The sequence below is a fragment of the Hevea brasiliensis genome, chromosome 14 (genome assembly GCF_030052815.1).
Source record: "Hevea brasiliensis isolate MT/VB/25A 57/8 chromosome 14, ASM3005281v1, whole genome shotgun sequence".
In the NCBI taxonomy this organism is placed as follows: Eukaryota; Viridiplantae; Streptophyta; class Magnoliopsida; order Malpighiales; family Euphorbiaceae; genus Hevea; species Hevea brasiliensis.
In genome coordinates, this window is record NC_079506.1 from 20915936 (window position 1) to 20928341 (window position 12406).

Sequence of the window (12406 nt, forward strand, 5' to 3'; positions counted from 1 at the left end):
TGGATTGAAAGAAATATAAAAAGGAGAAGATTGCAATAATCCAAAGCAAAGGATCATATCATATCAAATCGATTATCAAACCACCACCATTGCCTTGCTACACTGTTAAATATCATAAATCAAACTAAATTTTCTACTAGTGAAATCAATTAACTAATTATCAGGAAACACAATTTCCCTCAATCGTACAGTAAACCCAAATAACCATAAATGTACCTCAAGCCTAAATTCTACAATCTTTAAGCACAATTTCCCTCAAGCCTAAATTCTACTTTATTCCAAAACATAACACCACAAAACAACCATAAATTCTACATCCTTTGAACTATCTAAAAGTCCAAACCAACCAAGAAAGTCATCTTAATTAGCCATGAAACAGTTGGATCTTCAACTAACTTGTAAACAAAACCATGTCTTAAAGCAAATAAATAAATAAAAATTATCCCTCATAGAAGTCAAACCAACATCAATCGTTCTCTTCTCATTGAAATCTTCTACACAAATACAAAACAAAACATACAATATCAAACTGCATATATATATATATCACAAATGGAAAAGGGAAAACAAGAAAAAAGTAACCTAATCGACTAGCAAGTGATGGAGAAAGAGGCTTAGGTGAGCTCCACAGCAGCCTCCACCTGCTGGAATTTTTGTAAAGCTTAATGAATTAGAGCCTGCAAATTATATTTTCCAAAGCTTTGATTTTTCATAAGAATGAACAGACAGAGATGGAGGAATCTGGATGGAAATTTGTGGATTTTGGATCTGATCACTGTTGCTGCTATCCCAACCTTGCTGCTCTGTTTCCAGAAGCCTATTTGCTGCTGCTCTTCTCTTTTTTCTTTCATTTATTCTTAACTACACACGGAATAAAATAGTTCACTCTGAAATATTCATGTTCGACTTGAAATGTCAAGTTTTGAGGGTTGAGCCACTCTTACAGGATTGCTTTGGTGAAAATCGTTCAGATGAACTGAATGTATAGATTATAGTCACCTGCAACAAATTCCCTTGTCAAGCACAATAATTCTACAATCATAATGAAGCATAAGCATGTTAGAATTAAGAATACAAGGATGACAGAGAAAATTCGTGACTCTAAACTATGCCTACTGTGACACAGACAACTACAGATCATCAAACACAAACACAAGACTATTGTTAATCAGCTGCTGTTTGCTGAGAGAAAATCTCGATACAATAAATTGTCATATAATGGAGGTTATTATTTGCATATTTGCACTTATAAGAACCTTTTCACAATTCTTTTCTTTTGTCCACTTTTTCTGAATTAGAGCAGAACATATTATTAGTGAATTGCAATTAGGAACATCAATCTAACATTGAAAAAAGTTCTTAAGTAGGTTGAACTATTTGATCAGGGTGCAAGTTTTGGATAAAGGGGGATTTTTCTTATGTTGTCACTCCTAGCTTTTGTTTGGTTGCTGAGAATGTTGGAACAATATTCAACTGTTTGGATTTACAAGAATTGGTGAATTGAAAAGATTCAACATGCATTCTAGTTCTCTATTCCAAACACCAAAGTGACCAAACAAGTACAACGTTACGTGTTATGCAATTCTAAAGAATTGTATTGCATGCCTAGTGGATTATGAATTCCATAAGATCCTGGCCTGCAACGTACATGCAAATGATTGTCCCAATATCTTGATAATGCCTTCCTTGTGATGCAGGCAGTTAAGAATTCAAATCTTCTCCCTTCACATTCTTCAATTCAAGACATTGTTCCAAACAAATGATATAACAAAATGACCAAGTACCCTACGCTAATTGTTTATTTTATTTTATGGTAATATTATTGTTCCGACCAAAACTACCTCGTCACAATCGCGGAAGCTTGTAAGTCACAACAAAAAGCATATTGACCAATGAGATGCAGAATGACATAATATAAAGATATTTTTTTTCTTTCCTGTACGTATCCCAATATCGGTTTCTGGATGACTAACAACAAATATGGAACGTGTAAGACATCATGGAATATGGGAGATATACTTGAAACAAATTACTAGAACTAGTAAAAAACATAAGACATAAAGCATCAGTTATGCCTTTCATGGTCTAATGCACAAGGAATTATGTTCTACCAGCCATTTCTTAGATCAGAAAATTTGATTCAGAGAAATTAACACTACAACAACGAAGGTGAACAGTGCAACAAGAAAAATATAGAAACAAATATAACTGAAAAAACACTGATTATATTGTAATAGCTAATGATGATAGAGTAGAAATAGCTTACTCAAGAATAGCAAGATGGCTATTTCAAACGGAGGAGCTGCCTGATTCACTGGACTGCCCAACATCAGGTGATCCAATATATTTATATGGAACATGGGCTACTTTTCGCCAGTCTTCACCAACTTCCTCCCTACACCTTTCTTCAATCTTAGGACAAGCTTGAATAGACAGATGCTGCAGAGCAGTGAGAAGTTTCAGACTTTCTGGCAACTGTTTTAGATTTTGACAGTCAGAGATTATTAAAGATCTGAGCGAAGAAATGTCTCCAATCCATGTTGGCAAATCCATTAGCCCTGGAAAACTCCCAATTTCCAAGCAATCCAGTGTTGTTACATATTTTAATTCTTCAGGCAGAGATAAAATCTGAGGACAGCTTAAGATAGTCAAACTCCGAAGGGCAGAGAGGTGATGCATATCCTTCGGCATAGAAACAAGACTTGGACAATACATGACGGTCAAGTGCTCAAGACATGTGAGATTCTGCAGACTCATTGATAAATAAGTCAGATTATTGCAGTTCTCAATGGACAAGCTTCTAAGGGAACTCAAACCTCCAATCCCGTCATCTGGCATGGAAACTATACTGTGGCAATCAGCAATCTCCAACAACTCCAAAGCCTTGAGGTTCTGCAAACCTTGTGGCAGCGAGGAAAGATTTTCGCACCAACGAATTTTTAGTGACTTAAGACTCTTGAGGCTACCCAACTCTGATGGCAATAAACAAATTTTGTGGCAAGATACAATCTCCAGAGAAGTAAGGGGGCTGTTTGCAAGAAACTCTCCTGGGAAAGATATCAAATCTGCTACTTTCTCAATTGCAAGAATTCTAAGGGAGGATGAACTTTGAAGGTAATTAAATAGAATAGCACTGCAATCCCGCAGTTCTAAATGCTGAAGAGACAAAATCAAGGGCAATGAAGTCAACTTGGGGCATTTCTTGACAATTAATTTTCTCAATATAGAGAAGGCAGCTCTGCCATTTTCATCAAACCATTCTTGCAAATTAGGGAAATTGCTGAGTTCAAATTCTTGAAGAGAAGGAAATGGCCTTTCGGTTTCTTCACCATAGAACTCTCTCCCAATTCCCCTCATGGAAGGCATTCCGTGCAGGGAGAGTCTAGAAAGTGATGGCAGAGCCCCTAGGACAGGAAGACATATACATCTTTCACAGTTGGTGAAATGAACCTCCGTAAGATTTGGCAGTGTCCAATTTGGAAATCTTGTTCCTGGGTATCCTTTCACAACTAGTACCTTCAAATTTTGGTGTGGTTGGAGGCCTTCAATAACTTCTTCTGCAACGTCAGCACTAAGTTGATGCCTTTCTGATGGTCTATATGAGGGATGCCGGTCTTTTCCAAGGAACATAGTCTTTTTGCATTCCATCCAAGGATTTAAGGTTGACACATTATCATTATTTCCCCAGCAGAGCCCTAATGAATCAAGGTTGTCTTTCCTAACCAAATTGGCATTTCTTGCATCATCTGACTTAAGCACATTCTCCAAATGTCTGATCATTAGCTCACCATGTAGATTTAGCTGTCCCAGAAACATGAGGTCTAGAAAACCACCAACCATAATTGTTGGCAGTGTCTGAAGCTGATTAGACCGTCCAGGTATAGAGCTCAAGTAGGAGAGCGCTTCACATTTGGTTCTGCTGCTGGAGGAGCATCCAAGACGTCGATAAATTTCAGCAAAAATACTTGACATGGTGCACAGTGATTCACATCTGGTTACATTGAGATGTCTTAAGTTCAGCATCTTTGCAATGGTAGGCAATTCCTTAAGATTATAGCAACTATATAGAATAAGAGTTTGCAAAAATGGAAGTTCTTCAATCTTAAAATCCAAGGTGATGATAGATGTGTAAGACAGATCAAGATATCTCAAACACAGCAAGCGACCAAATTGGTAATACCGAAAGGCTGAGGTATTGACATCTAAAACCCTCAAAAAAGGAAAACTATTGAACACCTTAAAATAACCGTCTGTGGTGTTACCTCCTGGAAAAAATATGAGAGTCCGCAAATGATTTGCATCAAATAAAGCTTCAGGAATATTGGGAGACCTAAAATCAAAAATTACAGATGCATGGCGAGTTTGTGCAAGATTATCTGATGGAAGGCCTTGGTCTACTATAACGGACTCTTTTCCAGCAACAAATTTTGCAAGATCATGAATAACATCAAGCATTTTGTATGCACTTATGCCGCTACCATCAGTATCCCCAGCATCTTGAAAGAAGGACATCCACAATAAATCTTGGAAGTAGTCCTCTCCAATGTCCTCTGGTCGTTTTCTAGCTCCATCTGATTGGATTAAGCCTTCAGCCATCCACATTCTGATTAACTTCTCTTTCTTGATTTCATATCTTTTAGGGAAAATTGAGCAGAAGGTAAAGCAGCATTTGAGGTATGATGGCAAATGAAAGTAACTCAACCTTAAGGCAGGTAAAATTCCAGTGTGATATACATCCAAATCCCAAAGTTCACTGTGTTGCACAAACAACCATTCCCTTTCCTCTCTCTTGAAGCGCATCAAACTTCCCAAAGTTTTTGCTGCTAATGGTACACCACCACATTTCTTGATAATCTCCTTTCCAATGGCCAAGAGTTTTGGATACTGATCTTCCTCCCCTTGTAGAAAAGCCCTACTCTTGAACAATTTCCAGCAATCTTCCTCAGCCAAACCTTTCAAATAGTATGGAATAGTTGGGAAGGTCGTTAGGAATGCCACTTTCTTACTGCGGGTAGTGACAATGATTTTACTCCCATCAATGCCAGCCCTCAAGAGAGGTTCTAGTTTGTCCCACTCTTCATGATCTTCAATCCAAACATCATCCAGCACGATTAGGTACCTCTTCTTGTGCAATAATGCCCAGATCTTAGACTGAAGTACATTCATTGCCAAACTATCACATTTATCCATAGTTGCAGACTCAATTATTGCCATCATTATCCTTTGCACATCAAAATCATCAGATACAAAAACCCAAATCTTAACATCAAAATATCTTGTTACCTCCTCATCATTATGTGCTAACTGAGCAAGAGTTGTCTTGCCTAGTCCTCCTATTCCAACAATCGGAATAAAGGACACACATCCTTCATTGGACAATAAAAGTTTGACTATCTTCTCCTTATCTTCCTTCCTTCCATAGATTTCTGATTCGATAATAAAAGGGCCTGTTTCCCTTCTTTTAGATTGCATACTGCCCTGTCTTAGATGGAATTTTGAACCCTCCACTGCAGTATTTTCTAATTCTTGAAGCATTAATCTCAATCTTTCTGCATATTCAAACCCCGTTTTTCTAAAGTAGCTGAAAATCCAGTCTGTTTCCACTGTTTTAGACATCTTTGTACGAGCTGTGATTTGATCAAGCAGGTCCTCAGCATGATAAGCTGCATCCTTAAGCTTTGACAACCAGGTTCTGACAGCCTTATTGGTTCCTTGTTGGTCTTCTGCATCTTCAAGAACAGCTTGTGCCATTAACAAGGCATGTTGCAGGTTCTTGAAGTTATCCTTGAGACCCCAAACATCAGCAGCCTTTTGTAGTATTGGAGAAGCTAGTCTGTCAAAAATCACCTGCAGAACCGGAGATAGAACTATGTCTGCCATTAAAGCTTTATCACAAGAATCAAGGATTGTAGCTAGAATGAAACTGACAAGTAAAATTTATCTGATAGGAAGATCATTTTCCCAAATTAAGCTTATATGAAGTTTCAAGAGCCCTTTTGGCAGGCAGTTAAGTGAGAACAGAAGATGTTATCTTCTTCCCACCATTGACCTCAAAAAGAAAAGACAGAAAAGAAAAGACAAAATTGACCTCTTACGGGTAGCAGATGAAGACTTCTTAGAAGAATTACTATTTGCTATATTAGCTCCTGAATTTTTAAAATTACATAATTTGACAAGCACCCACTTAGTTTATAATCACCTACTTAGTTTATAATTTTTAATAACTGCCATGTTGGCTCTGTGTATGTCGTATATGTATATGGAGGAAAAGGAGGAAGGAAACCATCCCTATAAGAAAACAGTACATGATAAACAACATCCCATCTTCAACCTCAACAATGGTCAAAGTATTGATAATAAAGAACTTGAAATTGTGAAATTTTGAAACATCAAGCACTAAGAGAGCTACAATTGTACAAAACACACACACACATACATACATAGCTTCTTCCCTTCTGCTGGGTGACAATTAATCAGAAGCTGAGGTTATCCATGGTCAGTGTAGCATAGCTCAAGACTCCATTGATAACAACAACCAGATAAGAGAGAAAAATTGGATTGAAATCAATTGAACAAAATCCTGTGGTAATTGGGGGGATGGGGAAAATTCAAGAGGGGGAAAAATGTCAAGAAAATGAATAAATATGGGATCAAAAGCCTTGCTGATCTTCTCTTTCCAAGAAAAGAAAATGAGTATACAATTCGTATCTTTTTCTTACCACTATAAGTCTCCCATGGAAGACCTATTCCATTGTCATCTTGGGCAGCACGCTGCTGGAGAACACTCAAGTATAATGCTTATGTCCTGGAGTTCCATGAGGATTTTCTGTATCAGGAGCTTGCAATGCTCTCGCCATAGCCATGCCTGATTCAAACAGCAAACAGAACACATGAAAATGTATTTAAACTCAATTTATATATCTGATTTCTCAGAAAATAGAGTTTACAACACAGACGGTTCTCGGTATCACTTGACTAAAAAATACTTGCTTTTCATTACAAAGTTCGGAAAATTACATGATTTAATAAAATTTTATAATCCATTTTAACCGATAATGACGAAAAATTTATTAACAAAAAAAAATAATTACTATAAACATAATTAATTATTTTAATGTAATGTGATTGACTAAGATGAATGAATAATCTGTGATGTAAATTAAATTGTTTGATAAAAATATAATTATTTTATAAATTTTTGTTAATTATTATATAACTAGGTACTATTTTATTCTGCATCCATCCACCCATGGATGGAAAGTAGCAGAAGACTGCTTTATCTGATAACGTAATGCGTCGCACCATACCAGGGTAAAAGCAAGAGCTAAAATGGATTTCAAAAGCTGCCCTTGCTAGCATAAATTTAGCATATTCCATCAATATAACTAAAAGGAGATTTCCCTCAAAATAGAAAATTTAAAAAAAAAAAAAAAACTTCATTCTTAGTTTTTACCCCATTGAAAGGTTGATATTTACATTCAAAAAATTTGATATTTGTGTTTTTTTTTGGGCTTTTCACCCTAATATGAATTTTTAGAAAAAAAAAAATATTAACATACCGTGAAATTCCTATATATAGACTTGGCCATCGTTTGATTCTAGTTTGAATGGGTCCAAAATTATTGGTTTTGATTCGCTTAAAAGGGAGAATCAAAATTAGAATTGTGAACCTCCCACAGTTCAGGATTTAGTTTTGGTTTAATTTCAATTCTGATTCAATTTAGGTTCAAATCGAACAGCCTGTATTTTTAGATTTTTTTTAATTTTTAAATAATAAAAATGGTGATTCAACCCAAAATCGTCTAGTTTTATTCCATTTAATTCCAATTTGATTCATTTATGTTTCGAATCAAAGACGAATTTAACTAATTTCAGCTCAGTTTCGATTCTAAACTGGCCCTTGGTCGGATCTACCTATATGCTAATTTTTAAAAAAACAAATTCATAGAGTGATAAAAATTCAAATTAAAATATTCTTCAAGTCTTATATTGCAAAAGGTTGTACATGATTCATAATGATATTTAAATGAGAAGGTTTGTGTCATCATAGATTGTTATTTTCTATTATTACCATTTGAAAGAGAACAAGTTGAATATAAAAAAATTTAAACTCAAAATTTATCCACTTTTTATTAATTGTTCTCAATTAATAAATTATTATCTTAATAATTTAAATTTTAAAAAATATTAACAATATATCATTTTCGCACAAATACTTTTGTATTAAAAAATATTTTATATTTTTTTAATTAATTAATAACGAGCACACACAGGATAAAGAAGACACACACATGATGACGATGATATATAGGAGAGAATGGTGAGGTTGATGATAAGAAGATAAAATCCATCATGGATAAAAAGTGTTATCTAATAATTAAAAAACTTATTAATTATATTTTTTTTATTTTTTTGTTTTTCCATTATTTTCCTTTAATTTCTAAGTAAAAGAAAATTCTATTTGATCTATTATTTTTTTTTCTTTCCTCATTAATTTTCACAGTTTCCCAAGCTCCGGCCAATGAAAAAGCTTATTATTTATAATTTTTTTTCTTTAATTTAGGTATGCTTGAAGAAAAAATTTGGTCCTTTCATTATTCTTTTGTAATTTCCAAATAAGAAAATTCCATTTAAACTATTATTTTTTTTCTTTCCTCATCACTTTTCAATTTCATTGTTTAATCCCAAACTTCCACCCTATAAATCCTTTTACACAGTAAAAAGCTTACTATTTATATTTTTTCTTCAAATTAGTGAGTTTCAATTTAGGTAGATTTAAGTAGGGCGAGCAGAATTCGATTCAAATTGAAAAATCGAACCGAATTGAGTCAATTCAGTTTAATCGGTTCAGTTTAAAATTAAATCAGTTCGATTTGGTTTTAAATTATAAAAATTTTGGTTATTTCGGTTCAGTTCGATTTTGAAGAGAAAAAATTGGTTAAACCGAACCGAACCGAATAGTAATTTATATAGTCAAATCAAATTAAATCGAACCGAATCGATTTTTGAATTAATTTATTTTTATGAAAAATTTATGAATTATATTTAATTTTATATATATTAATTGTTTAATTTCATTGATTAATCGTTATTAGGTTCAAACCAAAGTTAAAATTAGATCAAATAACTTGAAAATCAAGTCTAAATTCAAAAATCAATAAAAAATCAAACCGATCGATTTAATCGAACCGAACCGAAATAGAATGATTCGGTTCGATTCGGTTTTTCACCCATTTCGGTTCGGTTCGATTTCTAAATTTTATGGTTCGGTTTTTATAATTTAATTCAGTTCCATTCGGTTCGGTTCGATTTGAACCGAATGCTCACCCCTAGATTTAAGGAAAAAATATTGTCCTTTTATTATTTTTCTCTAATTTTAAAATAAGTAATTTTCATAAAAAAAAAAAAACAAAGAATTAGAGCAATTTTCTCATTCCTATTTGGTAACTTTTAATGAAGAAAAAAATATAAATTTTTAGTTAAAATTGATTTATTTATTACTTGACAACTCATAAAATTACTCTTTGTTTCTATTTTAACTTTTGATATCCTTCTATTGCATTTCTCAAAACGCATTTTATGTATATTATTGATTTATTTATTGCCTAATAACTCCTGAAATTACTCCTCCACTTCTATTTTAACTTTTGATATCCCTCTATTGTAATCCTTAAAAATACATTTAAGGTAAATTTTCTTTATTTTAGTTACTCCAGTTACACATTAGGTTAGAGGATAAAAAGAAAAAAAAGAGTAGACCTAAATTTTACTTGGAAGAGAATAGTACAATATGACCTAGAAGCATTATACATTTCTGAGGATTTAACCCAAAATCATTTAGAGTGGAGAAAGCGAATCCATATAGCCGACTCCAAATTTTTGGAATAAAGGCTTAATTGAGTTGAGTTTCTTTATTTTAGTTATAATTCCTTCAATGTTTGTAATTTTTTTTCTCCTTTTTAATTTCTAAAATATTTAATTATTTTCATATGAGAATAATTAAAATATTTTATTAGTATTAAAAATAGACCCATTTTACTTATTTAAAGGCAATTTATTTGAAGTACCAACTAAAGATCAAGATAATCAAAACAAATGATGCTACGTGCAATAGATAATCATAATCTAAATATTATTATAACTCATTTAATAATATCCAAACTTATTATAATCAATATAATACCTAACAAGGTAAAAATATATTTGTTAATTTAATTATTTTTATATTTAAAAAATAAAATAAATTAAATTATTAACAATGTAAACCCACACAAAGTGCGAGCATTCTATTAGTTTATATAAAACTTAAATCAAATTGAGATATTACGATTTAATTTAATTTTTAATATAGTAAGAATTTGATTTTTATTATAATATAATAATATTATAAATATTATTAAAAGTTTTTTCAATATTTTACAAAATATTAATATAAAAAAATTATAAAAAAGCTTTTATCATAACTTAAACCCATAAGCTTCAGAAACAAAGCATCTATTTTGTATTAAGGTTGAAATTAGTGTTGAAAAAATTAATTTCTTAAAACTAAATGTAATCAATTTTAATTATTAAAATAATAAAATAAATTTTTTAAATTATTTTTTAATAACAATTAAAATAATTTTTTTTTTCTAAAAAGCATTTTGTACCCTTAAATCACAGTATCAGACAGACACTAATTTCATTGTTACATCAAAGCTATCCTTCCAACAGAACATTATTATTTGATAAAATTATTATAATTATATTAAAGGGTTGTATCTTCCTTATCCAGTTTGTTTGCATATTCTTTTAATAATTTAAAAAAAGGTAAAATATTTAATTTAGTCTATTTTTAAATTTTTATCTAAAATAATTCAGAAATTTAAATTTAAACTTAATCTAATCTAAAAATTAAAACTTATGTGCTAAATTTATTGATTTAAATGAAAAATCAAGAAGTTTAATTTTTTAATTTTGAAACTAAATTTTTTAATTTTTTTTATTGAAACCCTAAAATTAAGAAATTAGAATATTTTATATTAATTTTTGGGTTAATTTGAATTTAAATTAAAAGATTTAAACTAAATTAAAAAAAAAATAAAAATAGACTAAATTGAATAGCTTTAAGAAAAAAAAAAAAGAAATCATACATTCAAATTTTAAAAGACTAATGATTAGACATACTCAAATATTTCTTTTACTTAAAGTAAGCTCTTTAAACTTTAAGAACATTAAATAATAATAATAATAATAATAATAATAATAATAATAATAATAATAATAATAATAATAGGTAACTCTAATCTATATTGTGAATTATCAAGCAATCAAAAGTTTGCGTTTCTTCTATTGATAGTATCATTAGCATCATTATCAAAATAAAAAAAAAAATTAGAATGAGAATTATAATTTATTTTAAACTATTTTTATATGTTCACAAGCTAATCTTTTATTTATTTTTTATTTATATTATAAATAAATTATAAAAAATTAACTAAACTGAAAAATCTAACATCAAATTAATATTTTATATTGAATTATGCATATCCCTAACAATAACAAATAATATATTAAAAATAACATTTGCATTTGAAATTTTCTGATCAACATTGTTTTCTTTTTTTTTAATATCGTAAATTATCTAATGCTCGGGTTTCATGTGTATTATTATTTACAATACAATGAGTCTCGCATTTTTTAGTTTAAATAAAAATTACTTTTTTTATAAGTAATGAATACACTACTTTTTAATATACCGATTTATCTATATTTTATTAAAAGACATATTAATTTAAATTTTATTAAGAGAATATGATTAAATTCTAATATATGAAGAATTTTGCTCACAGAAGTCAAAATTTGGAATCCTAGCAGATTTTTTTATTTTTTTTTAAGTTGCGTGGAAGGCAAAACATTTTAGATTCTATTCCATAATTTTTTATTTTGGGAAAAGAAAAGCAAAACATATCCAAATATTTTATAAATTATCAATATTAATTTTTATTATTTTTAAATCTCAATTTTTAACTAACTAATTACTTTTTTTTATATAAAAAATGCTTTATAAATTTATAAAATTAAAAGATAATGTCAAAAATCTGAAATTTTAATATTTTTAGAATTACACCCTAACTTTTTTTCAATAATTGCATCACAAATTATTAAAAATTAACAGAATTGTCATTTCTATTATCTTAACTCTTCTTTTTTTAAAAAAAAAAAAATTTGGTTATTTGTTAATAAGGTATAATATTTTAAAAAAAACAAAATATTATATTTAAAGATGATCCGAATAAGGTTAAATAATATTATAGATAATAACTAGTCTTTTTTTTAGTTTAGATATTCAAAAAAAAATTTTGTAATATTGTACTTTTAGAAAATTATTATCTTTATGGCCCACAAAAGATATTAAACTACTAAA

At 30.3% G+C, this 12406-nt stretch overlaps 1 protein-coding gene across 3 annotated transcripts; it reads right to left on the reverse strand.

Annotated features, from left to right (window-relative positions):
- Positions 1-411: 411 nt before the first annotated feature.
- On the reverse strand, positions 412-6952 carry LOC110635152 (putative disease resistance protein RGA1). Of its 3 annotated transcripts, none has more exons than XR_009143511.1 (3): positions 2267-6952; positions 945-999; positions 412-861 (listed from the first exon to the last, which is right to left on the reverse strand). XR_009143511.1 is itself a non-coding variant. In XM_058135291.1 (3 exons), exon 2 carries the CDS (start codon positions 5749-5751, stop codon positions 2290-2292), a length of 3462 nt encoding a protein of 1153 aa, XP_057991274.1. In that variant the 5' UTR covers positions 5752-5847; positions 6720-6950; the 3' UTR covers positions 412-999; positions 2267-2289. The 3 variants fall into 3 exon arrangements, 2 of the variants coding, with proteins under 2 accessions (XP_057991274.1, XP_021640059.2); XM_058135291.1 differs by having other exon boundaries at positions 412-999; positions 2267-5847; positions 6720-6950; XM_021784367.2 differs by having other exon boundaries at positions 412-999; positions 2267-6951.
- Between the last annotated feature and the right edge of the window lie 5454 nt (positions 6953-12406).